The 22,472-nt window shown below is 51.2% G+C and overlaps 1 protein-coding gene across 4 annotated transcripts; it reads left to right on the top strand.

The window, feature by feature from the left end:
• On the top strand, positions 1-14,982 carry PRRG3 (proline rich and Gla domain 3). Of its 4 annotated transcripts, XM_024197923.3 has the most exons (4): positions 1-66; positions 5,620-5,661; positions 13,700-13,860; positions 14,464-14,982. In XM_024197923.3, exons 2-4 carry the CDS (start codon positions 5,655-5,657, stop codon positions 14,980-14,982), a joined length of 687 nt encoding a protein of 228 aa, XP_024053691.1. In that variant the 5' UTR covers positions 1-66; positions 5,620-5,654. The 4 variants fall into 4 exon arrangements, 2 of the variants coding, with proteins under 2 accessions (XP_024053691.1, XP_024053692.1); XR_002907983.3 differs by lacking the exons at positions 13,700-13,860; positions 14,464-14,982 and adding an exon at positions 8,821-9,412; XR_002907982.2 differs by lacking the exons at positions 1-66; positions 13,700-13,860; positions 14,464-14,982 and adding exons at positions 6,628-6,842; positions 8,821-9,412 and having other exon boundaries at positions 5,394-5,661.
• The last annotated feature ends 7,490 nt before the right edge of the window (positions 14,983-22,472 follow it).

Here is a 22,472-nt window from a genome sequence, read left to right on the forward strand (position 1 = left end):
GGGCGGGGAGCCGGCGGCTCTGTGTGTGTGCGCGCGCGGGGAGCCCGGAGCTGCGGCGGGCATGAGGTACCGAGGGGAGGGAATGGGGTGCGGACTAGGGCAAGACGAGGGGGTAATGGGAAGTACAAGGAGGGGGTCATGGTGAGGAGTATGGGGTGGGGGTCATCATGGCGAGGGGCGAAGGGGTGGGGAAAATGGGGACGGGAGAAGGGGTGGATGGGGAGGGGATGGATGGGGAAGGGGTCATGGGGAGGGAAGAAGGGGTGAGGGTGGATGGGGTAGGGAGAAGGGGCAGTGGTAAGAGGTATGGGGTGGCTGGGCAGGGGTCATGCAGAGGGGAGAAGGGGTGGGGGTTTAGGGTGCATAGGGCTTGGACAGAGGGGAGGGCCATGGGATAGGGTCATGGGGTGGGGGAATAGGGCAAGGGGCAGAGGATGAGAGGAGAAGGGGTTTGGGGAGGGGGATGGGGGTGTAGGTTTGGGTTGGGGGGTGGGGAGATGGAGGGGAAGGGCCAGGAGGCTAGCGGAAAGGACAATGGGAGGGGGCCTGTAGGGATGGGATGGGGGGTGGATAGAGGAGTGGATATGGGGAGGGGGCCCATAGGGATGGTGGGGTGGATAGAGGAGCAGGTATGGGGAGGGGGAGGGGGCTTATAGGGGCTTATAGGGATGGGGGGGTGGATAGAGGCATGGGTATGGGGATGGGGCAGGGGGGCTGGAGGAAGATGAGATGGATGTCTGGGGTGGGGGAACTGGGAAGTGGAGGGGAAGGGGGGAAGAAATGGGGCAGGAGGGGACAGGGTAGCGTGAAGTAGTATGAATTTTTAGGAGCTGGAGACAACCCAGGGCTGTGGAAATTGGGGGTGCAGTAGAGACTGAGTGGGAGGCTGAGGGGTGTGCTAGAAGAGGGGTGAGGGACAGTACCGGAAGAGGGGATTGAGTGGGAGGGTGGGATTAGAGCTTTGGGGACTGGAATAGAGAGGAAGGGGGTTGAGTCTGCCTTTGGGAATCAGGAGGGAGGCAGGAATGTCAGGGAAGTGGTGGGGAAGGAAAGAGGGGTTGGGATGGAGAGGGGGGAAGGGGAAGCATGATGGCAATGGAGGGAAGAGTGAAACGAATCGGTACTTGAGTGCTAAGCTCCGAGGAGCTGGGAAAGTATCTGCTAGGGTGTGTGGGTGCTGTGGACTGTGGGGGAAGGTGTGTTCACTGGCTACAGTGGGATTCGGGGCAGGTCCAGGGGGCTGAGGGTGGAAGGTGCCTGGCTGGTACATATCAGCTGTTTGCGAGCATACACTCCAAACCTGGTGAGTTTTAGGATTGGTTTAGGACGAATTCTGGTCCCATTGAGGGTTTGTGGATTGGTTTGTGGGGATGGCATCCTGGCCACCATGGGGCTTTGTGGTCTCTGAGAATTGGAGCCTGTGGAGCCTTCCCCGATGTGTTGCTCTTGGCTTTGAAAACAAAAATAGTTCTTCGAACTTGCAAAGCAGCTGGCATCCTTGGCGGTATGACGCCCAGCAATCCGGCAGCCTCCCGACGTGCCACCACACGTCAGTGGTGTTATGGAATCCCGCAACCCGCTCCTGTGCTGGCAAGAGGATCAGGGGTTCTGGCTAACCTCTCTGTCTGCCTACATCCTTCCCCCAGACCACACACCCACGCAGAGTCTGCCTGTATTGCTAGAGGCAGAGGACACCATATTCTACCAGCACGGTTTCCACAGCATCATCGTTGGATGGAGGGAGCCCGGGGGTTGCGAGGTCTGGAAGACACGAATGTGTGACTGCATCAGCATCCCCATTGCTGTATCCCTCACGCCTCCTCACCATTGCCATGGCAACCTCCTATTGATGGTGTATTTATAGAGGAGGAAAACACTGTTCGGAGAAGGAGGGAGGGGAACCGATCGGGTGGGTGTTGAGGCTGGGCTCTGGGTTTGGGTTCCTCAGGTTTTTGTCATCCTTAGGCAGAAAAAATTAACTATTCAGTGTCCTTTGAGGTGGAGAATTTTGAGTTCCAGACCCTGTGTTTTGTATGGGTGCCTATAATGCTGGTGTGTTTAGAAATGTGAAATTCGTGCCCAGAATATAAATTTATTTATATATAAATACATGTCACTTGCTGCTATGATACATGCACACCAATCATGTGTATAGTATACACATGAATATTGAAGCTCATATCTACCAGGTTGTTTTTCCATTGGATTAAATAGCCCTACTCCTTTGTGCTAGGAATATATTCACCTTCCTCACATGACCTGCATCCCATCAGCTGGCCCCTTGCATGCATAGTTCAAGTATTACCAGCCTGGCCTCAATCTTATAATTAAGCTTAAAATATCAGCTTTTCTTAAAATGATGCCCCCCTCCCCACACACTCATACCCCTACCCCCTGAAATGTGTCTTTTCTGAAGAGGGGTGTACACCGCTGCTCATCAGAGACACCGTGTGGCCTAATGAGCCAGGATTCCTGATTTCTAATCCCAGCTCTTGCCACTGACTTGTGTGAGGATAAATTAATGATTGTAGACCACCTTGTCCCTTCTAAGTATTGTTGATGAAGATGAGGGTTTGTGTATAACCCTCTCCTGTTGTCACATAATTTTTTATTTCTTAATGAAAACTGAACATAAGCAAAAATTAACCAGACCAAAGCAACCTCTGATTATAGCCGATGCAACTGACCACGTTATAGTCCATAGAAGATCCAATTGGATAGTTACAAGTTCTCAACCTGTGTCACATCAATGTTTTAGGGACCAAAGTTTCCTCTATTGGGCTAACCAGACCTTAGAAAAAATTTCCAGTGTTGAAAACATCTATATTGGTCCAATCTGTCTTCCTAGCGCCTGGTGCTATCTGAGATAACCTGATTTTACAGTCTGCTATCTTGCTTTCTTCCTTCATCTCCACTTTAATTCCAGCATGTATTTTGCAGTCAATATTTCACAGACTGCTAGAGATGAATGCTTTAGGCCATTGAAATGTGCATTCCATATGGCTACAGACTTATTTTCTATGTCTAACCATTCTTGATACAACAGCTTCTAAAGTCATGTAAGACATAGTTGTGGTGTTGGTGGATAGAAATGTTAATAATAACCAGAAAGAGGTTGTGTGCAAGGTTCACTACTCCCTGCCCTGTTGGGGTGAGAAACAACTGCTCTGTGCTACTGGAAGCCTTAGATTTGTGGGTTTTGAAGAGATGTGACATTTATTTCTAGCACTGGTGAGTAAAGTAATTGGGCTTAGAAACTGTTGCTGAGCTACTTAAGGACTGATCTAGATCTGAGTATTGTAAATCCTGGTCCTCAGACTAGTGTAGTTTTTATTTCTTGTTGTTTCTCCTCTTCTTCCCTCCCCCCCCCCCCCATAATAAAAGTAAAGTCTGGTGAGAATCTTTTTACTTCTCTGGTTTGCAGTGTCACTAGAGCCCCTGGATGGAATTGTGCCACTGTATTACATGGTCAGAATGAGGGGGATGGGTTCTGCTGTGCAGATCTGAGATGTGGGGAGAAAAGCCAGGGAATTCCTGTAATGATGCAGCATGGGCTTGAGCTGGCTAGCAGAGCACAATGGGGAGGTGGTAGAATAGAGTCTGAAGGATTCACTTGTGAATAGGAAATGGCTCCTGTTTGTGGAGGGACACCAGACACTTCTACACAATGTGATTTCATTGTTTACAGCAAGTTAACCTTCCAAATGTAGTATTGCCTTCCTGAGTTTGCTGACAGCTGTAGCACCACTACTGTGCTGTTAGTTTTGCCGTGCAGCATTAATGGAACTCTTCTCATTTGCACTGCTGCTATTCAGTAGGCTGAGCAGCAGTGAAACAGTCAGCAGTTGTCATTCTGCAGGTATGCGGGAAAGCTGTGAACAGCAGAAGCATCCACTGGAACTGTTCATGGAGGAGAAGGGCTCAAAAATAAATAAATTGGAGGCTGTTGAGGGCCTTGGGTAGAGTAGCAGTAGCCGGGAGGTGGGGGAAGGATAGATTAGCAGGCTGCCCAAGCCCCCTAAGCAGTGCATTCCAGCACCCTCTCTTTCTAGCGGCTGGGGATACTATTACTGTATTACTGTTACTCAACTTGTGTTGAAGTGGTGCCTTGGGCTCTGATGCATTACTGGGGCCCCTATGTGCCAGGTGCTGTACAAACTCAGAATGGATGGTCCCTGCCCCAAACAGCTTACATTCTGTGGGCAGGAGCTCTCAGTGGGGGGTAAAGGGGGTGTTTCTTCCTTCATGTGGCTGGTGTATTCACCCTAAAGCTAGCAGGTGCCAAGTGCAGTTTTCAAGCCTGTAGTACAGTATCTGTGTGCTGTGGAGATTGGCTTTGATCTAGCACCTCTGGGTGAAGAAATCTTGTTTGTTTCTCGCCCTCTGGGTTAGCTCTGGGCTCCTGGCCATCTGGCTCATCTTTCATTTTATGGACACGGTTCTGTATGCACCCAGGTGTCTAAACTCTCTTCTTCAAGGGCCTGATTCTGCGAGGTGGCTGAGCATCCTCAATTCCTACTGCCTCAGGGAGCTGAGAACACCCCAAGCAGTCTACATGAGAGAGGCTATACTAGTAGCTATGCTAATAGAGCCACCTAGAGGAGATGTGGCATAAAGAGATCTTTTGCCCAAACGACATAAGCTATGCTGGTAAAAGGACTTGTGCTGGCATAGCAGCATCTACATGGAGGTTTTTGGCAGCCTGGCTGTGTTGGTCAGCGGTGTGGATTTTTTCACACCCCTGCCCTACATAACTATTCCAGGAAAACTTTGTGGTATAGACCTGGCCTCAGCAGGTTGCAGGATTGGGCTGTAAATTCTCAGACCAGTAAGGCTCCTAAGTGCACACTGTGGGTTTAGACTGGCTGGCAGAGCTTTCCTGGCCACGTAAGAGGTGCTGGCCTTGGGGTGAAGGGTAGTTAATGTTAGGGTAGCGGATGTTGGACGTAGCCTGGCAGTGAACTATAAAGTCTGCTGTGGTGGGGAGAGGTTGTAAAGCACTTTGCAAGCCTGCATGTTCTATGCCTCTTGCCCGCCAGCCTTAGGCTAGATGATATGAAGCAGCCAGTTAATGCGTGGAGACCGGAGTGTGCTACATCTCTCCTGCATGATGTGATGGAGCAGAAGCCATGGGGGTGTTTTTACCTTCTCCTACTGAAGTGGGGCACATTTGTTCACTGAGAGACAAAGATGCCCTGAGCTGACTGACGGGAATCCCCGTAGGCGTTGTGGCCTGCTTCTTGGGCACTCTGGGGTTATGCAGAGCCGCTGATATGCTCTGTCTTGAAACAGGGGGATCTTGGGGCAGATCAGATGCCGAATGGATATGTGGGGTGGGAGGGCTGAAAGCGGGTTGGATGAGCTGGCGAGGGCCAGCTGCCATTCTGTGACGTGTGGTGTGTACCAAAGGAGCCTGGAGGCAGTATTGGGTGGGTCATAGTTTCCTGTAGAGACGATGGGTATATAGAGCTCAGCTGGGACCTGCAGCAAGCTGCCCAGGCTCCAGAAAAACCCATCTTTCCCCATGGATCAGTCCCTGCTACTCGTGTGACCAAGGGCTTGGAACCAAGGGCCTGTGACTTTGAGCGCTCCGTGACTCTCCCATTTTCTTCCCAACAGGTAGGTGAGAGCCCTGAGTATCTGAGCAAGGCAGCATGGCAAGTAAGTATTTCCCAATGAGGGCCTCAAGGGCAGGGAGGGGCAAGCGTGGTCTCTCCACCCCTCCTGGAGGAAGAGGTGTGGGGGGGACAGGTCTCTTGCACGTGGTGGGGGAAAGGGCTGGCAGCCTCCTCTTTGAGAAGATGGTAGGGAATAGTCTGTGTTGCCTTGGATCTCAGAGGTGGGGCAGTGTCTTGGCTCCTTCTAGGATCAGAGGCATGAGGCATGGCTTTATCTCTTCCTGCGCATCTCTTTGCTGTATGTTCCCTGGCTGCAGAGTCAGAGTCTGGTGTCCAGTAGAGTAGCTGGGTGAATTTCTGGTCCCTCTCGCACACCTGTAACACACCAGGCATCCCCACTCAACTGTGCATTTTCAGTTATGCCACCATTTGGCTCAGCCTTGCTCTCACCACCTTACCAAGCCAGAGTGGGCACGGATCGCTGGCATAATAGCCCCAGTCGTGCATGGAGTCCTGCTCTGCCCTTCCCACAGTGTACTGGTCACTGCTTAGGCAGCCTGCCTGGTCTGCTTTCTATGCTGCGTGGCACAGGGGGCCATTTGGCTTGGGGCCTGTTACCTGTGCTGCCCAGGCGGTGGCGCTCATTTGTGCACTGTGTTCACAACAACCCACTTCTTCAGCAGCAATTTGACTTTGTTCTGCTCCAGTCGCCAGCATGGCTCTGAGGAGGATTTCCTGGGAGCATGGTAGGGGCAGATCTGAGAGTGCTGTGGGCATTGGTGACTAGCTGGGGAGGGGAGGTGACCCAGGCCCTGCAGTCGCTATGTAAGTGAACAGCCAAGTAACCCACTGCAATGGCCGCTGCTCGGACTAGCGAGCTGTGCTGGGACAATATCAAGGGCCCGATGGTTCAGTATGATAAAGCTGGGACAATAATAGCAGGGTGGGAAAAGCATGTTTGATCTTTAAAGAGCTACACTGAATCCTTCCTGCTCGCTCTTGTGGGCAGCCTGATGTGCTGCTGCATGGCACAGAGGCTGTGTGCGGTGCTCCGCTGAGAGCTGAGGATAGCCCTGGTTCTGAAGCCAGACTGGGAGAGGCCAGGGATCTTGCTGGGATCTTGGGATCTGCTTGGGGCATGCCAGGATCCAGACCTAACAGTGGAGACAGCGGTCAAGCTGAGCCAGCAGGAGGACCCGGGGGACGAGGGCTGCTCTGTGCCAGGTATGCAGCTCTTTGTTATATGTATTGTGCCAGTGAGGAGGCTGAGTGCAGGTGCAGGGGGAAGAGTTTTGTGGCTTCTTATGGATGCTGCCATGACTGTTTTTTAAAAGGCACTTGTCGCCTCAGACAAGGGTGGAAGGCCTCACCTCTCCCCCTGCCCTCCCTGGCTCCACGGCTACCAGGCCCTTCCCGAATAATTCCCCAGTTCTGGCCTCCCGCTCAGTAACCCTGCCCAATGCCTTTCTGGCTGTATGAGCCGTGTTTGCTGTTAGGGTGGCCGTACCCAGCAGCCACTGAGCAATGCCATCTGCCTGGACTTGAAGCTGGCAAAGTAAGGGGGGAAAACAAAAATAACACAAACTGCAGCTTAAGCCTACGAATAAGACCTGGGTGGCAGGAAGCTACCTCTTGGCTGCTGTGGCCAAATGTTTGTGGCACTGCATCTGTTGGCCCCTGGGCCATGGCATCCGATTAGCATTCTGCTCTTATCTGGCCTCAGTCACATGCCGTTCTGTCTGATTAATGCATGAAAGACAGTCATTGGCATATTTTGATAGCAAAGTGATGTAGATCTAACACAGGCCATGGGAGCTGCCAGGATAATTACTGCTTACCCTACCTGCTGTCAGGCACTGAATGCATTGAAAGAAATCTACCGTGGATACCAATTAACCTTAATCCTTATTCCTCTGTGTCTGTAAACCTTTCATAACGCTTGTGCTCTTCAAGGGCACACCCTGCTGTTGAGAGTCAGTGGGGCTCACTGGTCTTAGTGCCTTTGAAAATCGCCCCCCCCCGATCCAGTTTGGAGGCAATGCTTATTCCCCTTTACCCTGAGAACGGGGGAGGGCAAACTGTGGCCCGTGGGCTGGATCTGGCCCGTCAGGGCTTTCAATCCAACCCATGGGATTGCCAGCCCTGTGGCGCAGAGGGGCTAAGGCAGAGTCCCTGCCTGCCCTGGCCCTGCGCCACATCCCTGTGGTCCCTGGGAGAGAGGCGGGGGTAGAGGGCTCCGTGCACTGCCCTCTCCTGCCGGCACTGCCCCCCGCAGCTCCCATTGGCCAGGAACAGGGAACCGCAGCCAATGGGAGCTTTGGGGGGGGGGGGGTGGTACCCGCAGGCAAGGGCAGCGCACGGCGGAGCTGCCTGCCCCACCCCACCCCCAGGAGCCACTGCCGGAGATGCTGGCCACTTCCGAGAGCGGCACGGGGCCTTAGCCTTGCTTTGTGCCGCTGCCACCCCAGAACCGCTTGAGGTAAGCGGGGCCGGAGCCCACACCCCAAACCCCTCCTGCACCCTGCACCCTAACCCCCTCCTGCACTACACACCCTCTCCTGCACCCCGACCCTGTCCCCTGAGCCCCCTCCCATACTCTGCGCCCCCTCCTACACCCTGCACCTGTCCTGCACCCCAACCCCTTGCCCTGAGCCCCTTCCTGCACACTGCACCCCCTGCCCCAGCCCTACATTCATGGCCCTGCATACAATTTCCCCACCCAGATGTGGCCCTCGGGCCAAAAAGTTTGCCCACCCCTGCTGTAGAAGCTCACGCAGCCCCTGCTTTCTCTGAGCCTGTCCCCCAGTGTCCATTCCAGTGACTACAGGGCTAACCTGCCAGCCTCCCCCCTTGCTCTGACATCCCTTGCTTACTCTTGCTGGGACCATCGGCACAGACATGTCTCCGAGGCTCCTATTTGCCTGATAAGTAGCCTTTGGTAGTGTGATTATACTGACTGTCAGTAGCTCCCCATCCCTTCCGTGTCCTTCGTTCCAATGATTTAGCATCTCCACCCTTCTTGTAACAGTTGTGAATTCTAAGGGGTCCTTGCAGGCTCCAGTCCAAGGAGAGCCTTTCTGGAGGCACTGGCATTCGAAATTGGGCTAGAACAAAGACTTCCATTGTGTTCCTTGGTGATCCAAGGAATGATTGAGCTTTTGCTTCACTTATTGAAGCTCTTATTTGTTTCTTTTCATTATAGAAGCCAGTACAGCACCGTGGATGTCCCAGAGCAGGGAACGGGCCAGGTTGCACAGTGGTGGAAAGGCTGGCAAACCTGAGGTCCAGGAAAAGCAGGGAACAGGCTTGTTACTTCAGGAAACACAGAGGGAGACTCAAAGGAGCTCAGAGCGAATGTTCCAGTGTGAGGAGGAGGAGGAAGTGAGATGCGCTCCTGAAAGACTGGATGGGTCGAGGCAAGAGGAGGAGCTGGTGCCAGGCTATTTCCAGAAAGATAGGAAATGACTTGAGGATAGACAGCTCCATTGTGAAACCTCCACCCAGTGCACAAAGGCTGAAGAGCAGATGGTAGCCAAAGCTGATCCAGCAACCGATCCCTGCATCATCTGCTCAGTACTACCCTGCTAAGCTGGCCAGTGCTCCTCTCGGGACAGCTCCCTCACAGCCATTCCCCATGAAATTCCTTCACAGAGACTGAAGAAATAGGAGAGCTGGGGCCCCAGCAAGATGCACTTGATGATTGTAAAATAGTCTCTCCATTGCCATTTTTTTTGTAAATATGTTGCTGTGGTCTAGTATTGAAGCTGGCCTGCATCTCTGTATAATAAAGTAGATTCTGGAGAAAAGTCATTGTAATTCACATCCTTCACACAGTTCTTTATTATCCATGTCGAGCTGTCTGCAGTGACTCAGGAGCCTGAGTACCAACCTCAGGGCAGACTGCTAAGAACCAGGGCACAAACCCCAAATTGCCTGTGAGTTCTATACTTAGATTTCGCCAGTCAATTATTAAGTGTAAACTCCTCAGGCACGATAGCCTTAATATGGGGTCACAGACAGACTCCTGGGGTACTCCCATCTGTCTTGCCACCCAGGCGAGCCTACCTTTGTGATAAACGGTCCCTTACACCAAGAATCACAGCAATATTCAGTTTACTTTAGTTCCAAAGGACCAGTCACTTACCGTACATCAGTTTCACTTTAGATCTCGCACTGAAGACAACACTTGTAACCAATCCTATAATAAACTATCTAAAGATTTATTAAATAGAAAAGGAAATGAGAGTTATTTACAAGATTAAAGCAGGTAAACATAAATATACAAATGAGTTACAATCTTAAGTTTCAAGAGGTAATAGAAGCTTCTATAAAAAGCAAGCTCTATATGTCATTTAGGGCTAACCCAGGCTAAGCTCTGGGGATCTTTTGCTTATGCATAGAAAATCTTGCCCCCCAGAGTCCAAGCAGCATAGAGATCCAGTTCTTTCTTGTTAGGTGTTTTTATTCCTATCTCCCCATGCATGGGACTGGACTAGATGACCTCTCAAGGTCCCTTCCAGTCCTATGATTCTATGTGCTCTGAGTTGTGAACTCAGCTGATGGGAGGAATCCACCTGAATGACTCATCTTTGTGGTGTAGGGGAGAGCAGAGCAACAAATGTCTTTTGTTCTCTTTAATGTTCTACAATAGTTCATCTGGTGTTGATGGGCCTTCCTCTTGGTCAGGAAGTAACACCTTCTGTTGGTGACCAGCACTTTACACTAGTTAATATCTCTCTCCTGTCTGGTGATCTACAGTGTCACAGAAGCTTACAATACAAATGCTTAAATATTACTTATAGAGTCTGTATCCCATATTGTAAGGTGAGATTAATGCATGCAGCAACTCACAAGCAATCAGTAAAGTCTAAACATGTTATTAAATTCTAATACCTATTTTAATAACACTAACACACAGGTGAGCAAGACTGCTTCCAGCTGTGTATTTTTCAGTGTTCAGTTGAGACATGGGGACCTTAGTATGAGCTGCTACCTGGTCTGCCAGTGTCGCAATCCGTACAACAGCAGTTCTCTCTTCCATAAACTCCCTCATTAATAAACCACAGGGAAAAAAGTAAATGCAGTTACCCATCAAGTGTATCCCCTCATGACCAAAAGATGGTGGCATGTCATAGCAGTAATTGCTAATACTACTCCAGAGGCATTGATGTGTATACTCCATAAAACCACTCACCATACCAGTTGAGAATAGGAAAAATGAAGGTCACATGAAAACAAGGAGAAACCTGCCACCAATATAGCAACAAATGACTCCTAGTTAAAGACAAGGTAACATTTTTAGTTAACTGCTAGCATGATCCTTCTTCCAAGTCCTGCCATTAGTTAGAAAGTGTGTGCACAGAGCCCTTGTTATCTGGCCAAATCGCAGGCTGTGCTAATGAACAACTGCTTCATGTGTAACAGTTTGGCTGTGTGTAAGTTGCTTCAAATCCTGCTGCCCTCTCACTCCACTGTGCACAGGAGACCTTGCCTTTGCTTTCACATGGATTTTGCAACATGCATGTGATTGCAGATATAATTGCTACAGTAGTCAGTGAAGTGTCACGGCTGGTAACCCACCTGGCCTTGTCTCTCAACTGTGCACTGTCCTGGGTACAGGTCTCTGGGTTTGTGTCATCTGAGAATGGTTTCATAAACTGAGGCACTGGTTGGCCTGCAGGGTGAGCCTGAATTGCTGTGGGGATGGAGACCCCATCAGTGCCTGTGCCCTTCAGTGAGAGTAGGATTCACCTGGAAGAGTCCAGAGTGTTTGACCATTCTGCTGTGTGCTCTGAGCACCCTAGGTATGTTTGCATGATCTTCCTGTGAACCCCAGTGAGTAGGACCCCTTCCTATGAGCACATTCTGACTTGTTGGGACAGAGCACACAATAGGCGCATAGGTTCCATTGATTGGAGCCAACCTGGTTATTTAAATCCATGAATTCTCTCTGCTACCTTGGCTGCTCTGATCTGAGCACATGCCACTGCATGGAATGCCATGCCATTGCGAGAGTCTGAAACCAGCACCTGCAGGAGACTTCCCAGCCCCAAACTGGGACCCAAGGGATAAATAACTGTCCTGGGTGGATAGCTTCCACAGGGCAATTGCCACTCTTCTGCAGGGTGATTGGCTGTCTCCTCCTTGTGGGCTGGTGCTTCCGCGTTGGGGCTAGTCCCACACCCACTGCACTGAAAAGTGTCCTTCCTTAGTATGAAGTTATGCAGCTGCTTGCTGCACCTCACAGGTCCTGAACCACTTGGTGTCCCCAGTCTGTGACATGGTGTGGACCCAAAGTGGGATTTCATCTGCAGAGTGTCATCCTTGCATACTGCACAGATCCAGCCATAGGTGGGGTAGGGGCATGAGCATTGCAGCTGAAGCTGCATGAGTGCTGGTATTGGTCTCTGGCTCTTCACAGGTGCTGTCGGGGCTCTCCTGTACCTCGTAGCAGCTGTTGGATGCACCTCAGGACGGCTTCTCCAAAGCTCCAGCTGGAATCATTCCTGAGCTGAGCGTTTGTCCTGGCCCATTTGATAAAGGGAGTCGGAAATAATGCCAACTCCTGGGGAACTATGGGAGTTTGGCCTCATCTCCGACAATCCCTCTGGGGTCACAGAAGGCCTTTTAGAATCTCCCACCCTGCAGTGGTGTGCTGGGAATGTGGGATTGGTAATGCAGCATAAGGTGGGGGGGGGGGCAGAGCACAGCTAGCATAGGTGCATTGGCCAGTTGGTACTTAGACTGGCATCATCCTCTGCTGCAGCTACCGCGGTTCAGCGCTGGTGCAGATGCCGCCTAATCTGCTGGCCTATAATGTGCAGCATGGGCTGAGGTGACGATGTAGAGAAGGGCTGCAAAAGCCCCACTCTCCTTCCCTCAGACAGTGGCGCCTCTTAACAAAGAGTCCCTGCTCATCATTGGTTCTGGCAGCAAATAGACGCATGGCGCTTTGGTTCTTCTGAGCAGAGGTGGTGTTGCCGGCAACGCAGCCTGCCAGTGGAGGGCGCAGACCCTCTGCTGTCGGAGCTCCTGTTCCTCCATCCATGCCTCTTCCCTGTGCCCTGGGGCTGCCTCCTCCTGTTGTAGCCATAAATGGGGCGGTGCCATAGCGGTACCAGTTGTGCTCTGGTCCCCTGTCGCAGTGGGCACTTTGCCTGTAATCCAGCTGGTGGTTCCCAGCCTATTGAACTGAGTGCACGTGTTATTATAAGGAACCAGGGCAGGCGATACAGGATGGCTGCATCAGCCCAGATTGGGTGTTGCGCAGGTTTCTGGTGCTGTTAGACAGGAGACTGCAGGTGGGTGATATTGCAACAGGACACCCTCAGCTGCATTCAGGGAGCAGGACCAAAGGCCAGGGTTTTAACATGAACAATATACCCCAGGCGTGACTAAAATCCCCCTGGAGCTTAGCTGATGCTTTTAGTGGATGGTGGCCCAGAGCTGCATTGTGTGGGTTGGTTGCGGGCTGGGTTCTGATCTCCTCCCCCCCCTGCATCCCAACAGCACTGGCTTTCTCTTGGGCAGAGGGGCGGGATGGACAATAGCACCGAGGGCCTGAAGTTACAACCAGCCCAGTGTAGGACTCACAAGTTTTCCCCTCAATCTAGTCCTGCACGCTCTTTGAAGCATTCAGGGCTGTTGAGAGAGGGGGATGGACTGTGATATGGCAGTGCCGAGGTCATTGTGTTCTGCTGGTAGGGGACTATTAAAGCTCTACTTGTGAATCTCTCTTGCCATTGTCCTCCCTCAGCCCAGTGCACGGTTCCCGTCTGGCTCCATCACGCTAGCACTGGCCAGCTTGGTCCTAGGCAGTGGGAGAGCCTGTAAGGGCTGCTCAGCTCCTGCTCTACCCTCTCTCTGGTAGGAGGTTGTGCCTTCTTAGCTAGCGGGACTGGGTGGGCGGACTCTAGCACTGGGTTGTGTAGCATAGCCAATGGGCACCTGTGCTGCTGGGTACCCGAAGCTGCCATCTGTGTAGTAGCCTGTGCCCTGTGGCAGTGAGAGGCCACTGGTTGGATCATTGTGGGGCTGGGTGTGCGGGAGTCCTCAGCGCCTCTCTGTGTTGTGTGTTGCAGTGTTCCTGGGGGCCAAGAACGCCCACTCAATTCTCAAACGCTTCCCCCGGGCCAACAGCTTCCTGGAGGAGTTCCGCCAGGGCACCATTGAGCGGGAGTGCATCGAGGAGATCTGCAGCTATGAGGAGGTCAAGGAGGTGTTTGAGAACAAGGAGAAAACGGTACACGGGGGGCGAGATCTGTGGGGACCAGAGCCTGAGGAGATGGAATAACTCAAGCCCTGAGGGGGGTGGTGAAGGAGATGGAGGGGAGAGAGAGTGGATTGCTCTGCCCATGAGGTGGTTTGTTCCCTGGGTGTCAGCAGGAAACCTGAGCTCACTTTTCTGTTACCCACCTCTCCCACGCAAGGCCATCTCCCGCCAGGTGTCCTTGCACTGTGAGCCATGGTGTTGGCAAGGCATTGCTGGCACTGCCACCGTGTGCTTGTGGCACACTCCCTGCCCTCCAGTCTAACCAGGGCAGGGGATGGTGCTAGCACAGGCGCCCTCGGCCTCTCATTGGGCCACTTGCTGCTGTCAGGGCGAGAGCCCAGAAACCTGTGCACTGGTTCCCATGATGTCTCAGGTACTGGCTCCCTGGTTTGTGCTCCGTTGGAGGGGAACCAGTAGGAGGTGGCGGAACAGTTCTACCTCAGCTACAGAGTGGAAGTCGGGCATGTAAGCGAGCAGCCCCTTGCGGCTGCCCTCTTCCTTTGGCCCCCAAGCTGAGGGGCGCTGCTCTGACACAAGTGCCTGTGACTGGTGCTGGTTTGTTCCCCTCTGCAGATGGAGTTCTGGAAAGGATACACCAACTCCATATACTCCGTCAAGGACCCCGGGCAGGGCACGGAGCGCTCAGATGCCATGTATGTGGTGGTGCCTCTCCTGGGAGTGGCTCTGCTCATAGTCATTGCCCTGTTCATCATTTGGAGGTGTCAGCTGCAGAAGGCCACGCGCCACCGTCCCTCGTACGCCCAGAACCGCTACTTGGCCAGCCGAGCGGGCCGCAGCCTCCCCAGGGTCATGATGTACCGAGAGACCTCTCACAGCCAGGGGGAAGGCCAGTCCCAGCGCGAGCCAGGCAGCAGGGTGCCTGCTGATGGCAGAGCAGGAGGCACTCTTTATCCGCCGGAGCACTCCTTCTCCGTCCTCTCCAGACTGTCTAGCGCCACCCCTCCCCCTTCCTACGAGGAGGTGACCGGTCACCCGGAGACCAGCAGTGGTGAGGAAACCTGCATCTCCTACAACGACCCACCGCCCAAATATGAAGAGATAGTGGGTGTGGCCCCTGCCTTGGGCAAATAGCGGCGCTAGCTCCCTGCGCCTGGACCCTCCTTTTGGTGTGATTCTCTCTCTCACTTTTACTAGACGATGCCATCACGGAAAAGCCTTACCTTCTTCGCTCACCAAAAATAACCGTCTCTAACGGGGAGATGGCACCAGAGTCCAGGCTGGGGTGCAGCGGAGAGCAGCCACCGATGCAAGAAGGCACAAGCCCTGGAAATCCTCTCTCTCCTGCAGCCACAAGCCAGCTCGCACAGGCTCTGCATGGAGAGAGACCAGCCCCCGAGAGGCACCCTGGCAGGTTATGTTAGGTTCCTTGGTGCCCATGATCACTGGGGTGAAGGGATCTCGCAGCAGTGGAGTTCCTCTCCCTGTATCCCAGCAAAGCCCCATTTCTTTTTGTAGTGGGAAGAGCGGAGCAGCTTGAACAAAACCTTCCCGAGGGGCAAGAGGTGCTTCCTGCCCACCCCAAACAGGCAGCTCTGCCCGTGTGACGTGGCACTCACAGAAGCGGGGAGGGGTGCTCTGTGGAGCGCCAGGCTGCGAGAAGGGTGAATGGCCCTGCCAGCTCTTTCCCATAAGTGCTGTAACAGCAGGAGATGAGTGGCAGATTGTCGCTGGCCCTGTGGGGGTTCTCGTCGGTGTGTTCAATCCAAAAAATAGGTGTAGTGTCGTCCTGTGTTTGAAACAGCCACACTGCTGCCTCGGCACCCACCTCAGCCCCACTGCATATGCACACGCTGTCCCTGGCACCCACGACGCTGAGATGCCCGTAGACATGGGACCAGCGGTCAGACAGACAGGACCTTTTCAATGTTTCTTGCAACATCCATCAGTGGAGCCGATGATGGTATGTGCCTCAGCAATCCTTTTGTTCCTACATCTGGACGAGGTCCTGTTTTCCCTGCATCTGGACTGTGGGATCTTTGTTCTGGGAGAGGGTAGGGGATGGTCCTGGCTATTTCACTGCTCACTTGTTTAGCACTAATATTTTATTTTGCCTTTGGAAGATTTACTTTTCCTTGGTTTCTTGCCAGGGGTGTGTGTGTGTGAAAGTCAAACACTTGAGATCCCTGCACAGCTTTGCACAAGAGGTGAAACAAATCCACTCTCTAGCTCTGTTACCTGGAACAGTGAGACAGATGCAGTTTATATCGGCCTCCTCCCTCTTCTCTGCTCATTCTGCCCACCTGCATTCTGCATCATTGTGATCTTCTGCGGGATGCGGCTGCAACCAGGGAGACGTTTTGTGATCCTGTATCTTATTTCCAAAGGGGAATATCCCAGGGGCTAGCGCCTGTATAGAGAATGTCTCTAGAGGTGGGGACTGGGGTTTGTGTCTCAATGATCACTGCTTTTCATAACATCTGTTCTAGTGAGCGGTGCTTCTGTAGCAATTGGGGACGAGGGCATTGAGCTGGGATTGTCCTCTTGTGCCTCCTGTCTCTGTGTATGGCTGAAGCAGGCGGGCAGTGGTCTGTCCTTTTGCCTTGCATGACGCCAAATCAAAGATTGGTCCTGGCAGATTTTTAAGGTTCTTCCCTTTCTTTACGTTTGGGGACGCCTCTTCTTCCTCAACCCTTCCCCGTTCCTCCTCCCAGTCCGCTGCCAGGGCTCTCCCACAAATTGGATGCAGTTAAAGAGGATGTCTTTCCATCCCTTTCCCCATCCCACCATGCTCCAGTTTCCTCTACCAGTGCAGTCTGTGAACTATCTGCAGAAAGGGATGCATTGAACTACATGCTCACCAGGCTGGAGGCAGATGCAGTGCAGCATCCCTGCCATCCTCCACCCCAGACGTGCTTACCCATGTCCATTTGTCCTGCCTGCAGCTTTGCTTCTGTGGGACCATCAGCTCTGCAAGGTGAGGATGTGAGACCGGTCTCCAAGGCGCACAGCGTGATCTGTGCTGAGGCTACTGTACAGAACCTGCCAAGGCAGAGGGGAATCCCTGGGGCTTTGTGAGGTCAGGGTGCGCTGACTTGGGACCGTAGGGCCTGGTGCACCTGCCAGGGTCAGGCAAGCATGACTTGCTTCAGCATCATGTGCTGCCCCTTGCCGCCTTCTGGGGCTCACACAGCTGGCAGGGCAGAGCTAGAGGAAGCAGGAGGCACAGATGAGGGAGAGGGGAATTGTGGGTGAACATGCTCTTGTGAAGTAAAGTGGGGGAAAGAGGAACTCAGTGCTGTCCAGCCCATAACTCAAAGAAAGTCCCTAGACACTCAGATGCTCTGATTAGCCAACTGAACCGTGCTGCCATCAACTCAGGTGCTTTGCAGTGTTTCTGTTCAGTAGGAAGTGCTGTGCAGGGAGTTGTTGGGGCTGGTGGACTCTTACCCCCTCCCCCCCACAATGTTTCCAGAGGCTGGGGCTGGCCATATGGGTAGGAGGCATTTTCTGCATGGTGTGTGTTTGATACAAGCCACTACCAAGCTTCACAAATGTGACTCTCTGTTGAAGATCCCATGTTCACAGCACTGTGCTTTATATGCAACCAGGAGATCAAATCTCCACTCTTTCCTATGACTTCTGGCCACCTGTAACTGTAAAGAGATCTATGAAACATCACAAACATACAAAGGCTGCATAGTGTGGGACAGATTGTGGTTAAGGCATAGGACTGGGAGCTAGAAGGTCTGGGTTCTGTTCTTGGCCCTGTCACTGAGGCACTGTGTGACCTTGGGACAGTCACTTACCCTATCTGTGCTTCAGTTTCCTCCTCCGGAGGGACAGTATCTTGTGGGGGTGTTGTGAGGCTCAATTCATCGCATGTAAAGTGCTTTGAGATCCTTGGATCAAGGTACAAAGGATCCAGCACAGGATAAATGGGCAGAGCTTAGGAAAGTTCCCTATAAGATTCTCCAGGTTCTTTTGAGCTTCCTCTGTCTGCAGAGGACTCTTCTCCTTATGGGTTTAAGAGTGCTTTGGTGCGTGGACATGGATTGGATTATCTGTGGGGTTTCCCTAGGGGCTGTGTTGAACTTCAGGCTCTAGGGCTACCACTTTAAAACCAGAATGCGCTGTCAGACCTTCTAGAGTTGCAGTGCACACTCCCTGTCCCAGCTTCCATCAGCAATAGTGGACCTCACGCTCCCATGCTGCTCCCTCGTATCTGTTCTTGGGCCCATTTCAGAATGCCTGGAATGTGCAGAAATTGAGGGTGTGGGCTGGTTTGGCTAAGGCCTGGATCTCTCAGAATTTTGCCAGCATATTTTTTTTTAAAGAAACAGTGTCAGATGCACTGATCATGTTTGGTTTTCTAAATATTTTTTTTAGCAAAATCTGTGTTTTAGTCACTGGCTTTTTATTGGGGTCGGAGCATTGAGAACTGAACATCATGAGTAGTTACAGAGAGCAACTTAATTAAACAGTGGACCAAAGTCCCTGCTCTTATGAGGGCACAACTCCATTGTCATACACCAGCTGTGAATTTGGCTGTCTGACTGACATCACCTTTGTTATTGTTTCCCGGTGGGCTTTTGCCTCACTCCAAATTCTTTCCTTCTCTTCCCCCGTCTTCAGAAAACAGAAGCACAATGAGGACAGTAAAATCAAAGAGAAACCCCAGCAAAAGGTTTAATGAAATCAACAAAAACTGTGTGCCCCAAACTCTTTAAACCTCTTCTGGAGCCCTATATGAATCTAAAAGCTGCAACATTGTGCTAAGGCAGAGGAGCCAGACAGTAAAACTGACAGTGATCAGAAAGTGACCCAGGGCAGCGTGGCCATGAAATGCACCCAGTACACAAATGGCATAAAGTGAACTCTGTTTGCTTTTAGGAATCCAAAGTGTTGCTAATAACACTGGAAGGCCAATTCTGTCTTGCAGGGTCTGATATTTAACATGAAGGTGTCCCCTTTGGAAGAGTAGCTGATTACTGCTTACTGGATCCGAACAATGGTTCGGCTCTGTTACTTTCTTGAGGAGAAATGGATTATTGGTGATGTTTGTGTAGTGCCCCTGAGTTGCACAGTGCACTTATGCCCTGATTGGTACAAGGACCCACAGCTCACACTTAGGATAAGCATGAAAGGAATTACTGAGGGAATGAAACTGCCCGTACTCCTGTTGCATGCCATCTTGGAAAGCAATCCAGTTGCTTCTCTGAGTTGCACCTCCAACTGGCTCCTTTACAACCCTGCTGGTGAGTTCCTCATTGCAAGGATCTCTGCTTAGCAAGGGGGACTCCTGCTCTCTCCCTCATGCCCCCCCCTTGTTGGCATCCCCCCAATGTGGTGGTCTCACTGCTAATATTGAAATGTCCAGCACTGCCATCCCTGTAATGTTACCGAGCACAAATCTCCCCCCACGAGCACCTGAAAGGACATTTCAGCTGGGTGGAAACTCCCGTCACTACATATACCTCTCAACTGTCCAAGGTTTGCCTCTGGCCCAAGCACATCCTGTGTTCTCACTCCTTCGTTCTGGAAAATGTCTGATAGCAGAAAGGTGGACTCAGGAAACAGAGGGTTAGGGAAAATGTTATTTCTGTTCCAGGCGCCGCGCTTGCATTGTTTGCAGATGTCTGCACTACTGTTTGTTGTGTCTCTCTCCTTCTGGGTCTGTGTTCCACACGTGGGCCTTAGCGGGCTGAGAGGTATATATGGTCTATATATATGATCAGGATCCACCGGAGCCTGAAAAGGAACAGAGGGAGATAGATGGGAATTTCTTCCCCTCTCTCTCTCTGTAATATTCACAGTAATTAACCCTGCAGTTTGTATTCTGTAAAACTTGGTATATTTCTGTGCCAAAATATTATTTATTAAAAAAAAACACTGTCAAACTTGTTTAGTGTGACTTTTCTTTTAGCTGGACTAACTTGTTGGCTCCAGGTTACTCTGGGAGGTCAGCTCCTATTTAGGATGGAGGATTTTTCTGTGGGCCCAGTTCAGCCTTGCGCCTTGTGTAGTCATTTACATCAGTGCAAAGTGAAGCACTACGAAATCACAAGGGTACCATTTTTCACCCTCATTGTATGAGTGTAAATAGCTACAAGGGTTCTGGATGAACTGGACCCTGTGAGCCTTTTATGGACTAGATTTCTAACTTGGATGAAGGAGACCAGTAAACTCAGCTTGAAATAGGGTGACCAGACAGCAAGTGTAAAAAATCAGGACAGGGGCTGGGGGGGGTAATAGGAGCCTATATAAGAAAAAGACCCAAAAATCGGAACTGTCCCTGTAAAATTGGGACATCTGGTCACCCTAGCTTGAAAGGAAGGACTAAAGAACGCTGCATGCAGGGCCAGAGCTGGCATTATGCTTATTGAGAGAGAAAGAATGGCATGAAATTCATCTTTGAAACTGTACCTGCAGCTCATAGAACGCTGTGCTGGAAACACAGGGAATGTGGTCTCCAGGTTACAGCCCACCACTGGCTAGAGCAGGGGTCGGCAACCTTTCAGAAGTGGTGTGCCGAGTCTTCATTTATTCACTCTAATTTAAGGTTTTGCGTGCCAGTAATACATTTTAACGTCTTTAGAAGGTCTTTCTATAAATCTATAATATATAACTAAACTATTGTTGTATGGAATGTAAATAAGGTTTTTAAAATGTTTAAAAAGCTTCATTTAAAATTAAATTAAAATGCAGAGCCCCCTGGACCCGGGCAGTGTGAGTGCCACTGAAAATCAGCTCGTGTGCCGCCTTGGGCACGCATGCCATAGGTTGCCTACCCCTGGGCTAGAGTCTGTTCTGGACCATGGTGCTGAGTTGCACTGGGACCTCTGTCACTCTGTAAAGTGGGAGTAATGCTTACTTCACAGGCACACTGCGAAGATTAGCCCATGCTGTGATATTTATAGCGCAGCTTGAGAGCCTTGTTTGGAAGGCAATATGCACAGTTCTGGTTTCTGCCTACTAGTGTCCCTGCCCCACGATTGGCTGGCTGGCTGACCGACCATCCCTGACAGCCTCCCCAGTGCCAATGCACCAGGAATGAAAACCAGAGGGAAAGGTGTTGTTTGCTGATGGCCTGTTCAGCGCAGGGAATGAAATGCAGTCCTGGCCCCATGGAGCTGACATTTATGGAGAGAATACTGCTAACAAGCAGAGCCCAAGGGGTTTCTTGGGTAGTATTGATTGGCTGCAGTTATAGCCCTGACGTGAACAGCTGCCATGAGCTTTCAAGCAGCGTCCCAGGCTAAGATTGATTAAATGTATGCAGTGGTGATGTGGGGTGAGATTTCCACAGGGACCTATAAAGCATTCAGGAGCATTAAGTCCCATTGACTTTTGGTGGGACTTACGCTCCCAAGTTGCTTAGGCATCTTTGAGACTCTCCCTCATAAACAGCAGGACAGAGGCAGCTTGGGGTTTATCTTAAGCCCTTTTGTGACCAGACTCTGTGGCCAGGAATTGAATCTCAAGCCCATGGCTCCAGGAAGGTGATTCAGAACTCCTTAAAACTGGCCGTACTTTTCCATTGTCTCATACCACTTAGCAGGCAGTAACCCTCTACAGGTTGATGTGGTGCTGATGGTGGGTCCTTCTTTTTGTTTTCTTACCTTTATAAAACCTGCACCCATTGCTGAGGCTCTCTGAGGGCATTTACAGGTAAGAGATTATTCCAGGGACTCCGTCAGGCCAGCTTAGGCCTGGCATGTGGGTTTTTGTTTGGATTTAAACTTTTCCCTGCTATGTCTGCAGCCCACATAAGGGCATGCCCCTGCTGGAGCTTCTGAAAGTAAAACTGACCAGAGATGCACCACTGAACCCGACCAGCGTACACTGTCCAGAGTAAAAGATGCAAAAAGTAAACAACCGCAATAAATGGGGCAAAGGAAATTAGAGGGTAACATTCTTCAGTTTCCACGCTCTAGCATGCCATTGAGCCTAGGTGCTCAGCAGCTCAGAAAGCCCAATCTTGTTTTTAAAAATATATATATTAAGCTGACCATGTCACGTTTTTAATAAAATCACAGTGTTGCTGAGAAGGATTTCCATTGAATGGCAGATAGTTTGTGGAGTGGAGGATGGTGGGAGATTAACAGCCAGGCTCCCCAGTAATAGGGCTGTGATACAGTACAGAGCTGAGACACCAGCCCCATCGCATCCCCAGAAAGCATGTTTCTCTTACACTGCCGCCCCTCTAGCAAATGCATGGTCCCAATCTATCTGGGGACTGAGTTCCAGAGTTGAGAGCCCTCCACTGCTGTTGTCCCACTTCCAGTCCCCCAGAGTGCAAATCTAGCGACTGTCAGCAGGAACACCTGGCTGCAAGGGTGGAGCAGCCTCATGGGCAGCCAGGGTGTTGTAGATGGAAAGCACCTTAAAATGTCACACAGGGGATTGTAACTTCAGATGGGGAAAACACAGTAGGAGCAGAGGAATTGTTCACAGTAATACTTAGATCGGAAGCTCTCTATTCTGTTTGTACAGTATCCAGCACAATGGAGTCCTAGTCCAGGACTGGAGCTTTTAAGCACTATGGCAATACAACTAATAATTCCCTTACAAAGAACTGAAAGCGATCTCCTGGGAATGACAGAAGAGCATTGTTTTAGGGC

Source organism: Terrapene carolina, unplaced genomic scaffold, assembly GCF_002925995.2.
Source record: "Terrapene carolina triunguis isolate 2854851 unplaced genomic scaffold, T_m_triunguis-2.0 Scaffold131, whole genome shotgun sequence".
NCBI classification, from domain to species: Eukaryota; Metazoa; Chordata; order Testudines; family Emydidae; genus Terrapene; species Terrapene triunguis.

Coding starts and splice junctions, on each gene's coding strand:
- PRRG3 (XM_024197923.3), top strand. Junction 13,861..14,463: donor TTGAGAACAAGGAGAAAACG/GTACACGGGGGG, acceptor TCCCCTCTGCAG/ATGGAGTTCTGGAAAGGATA.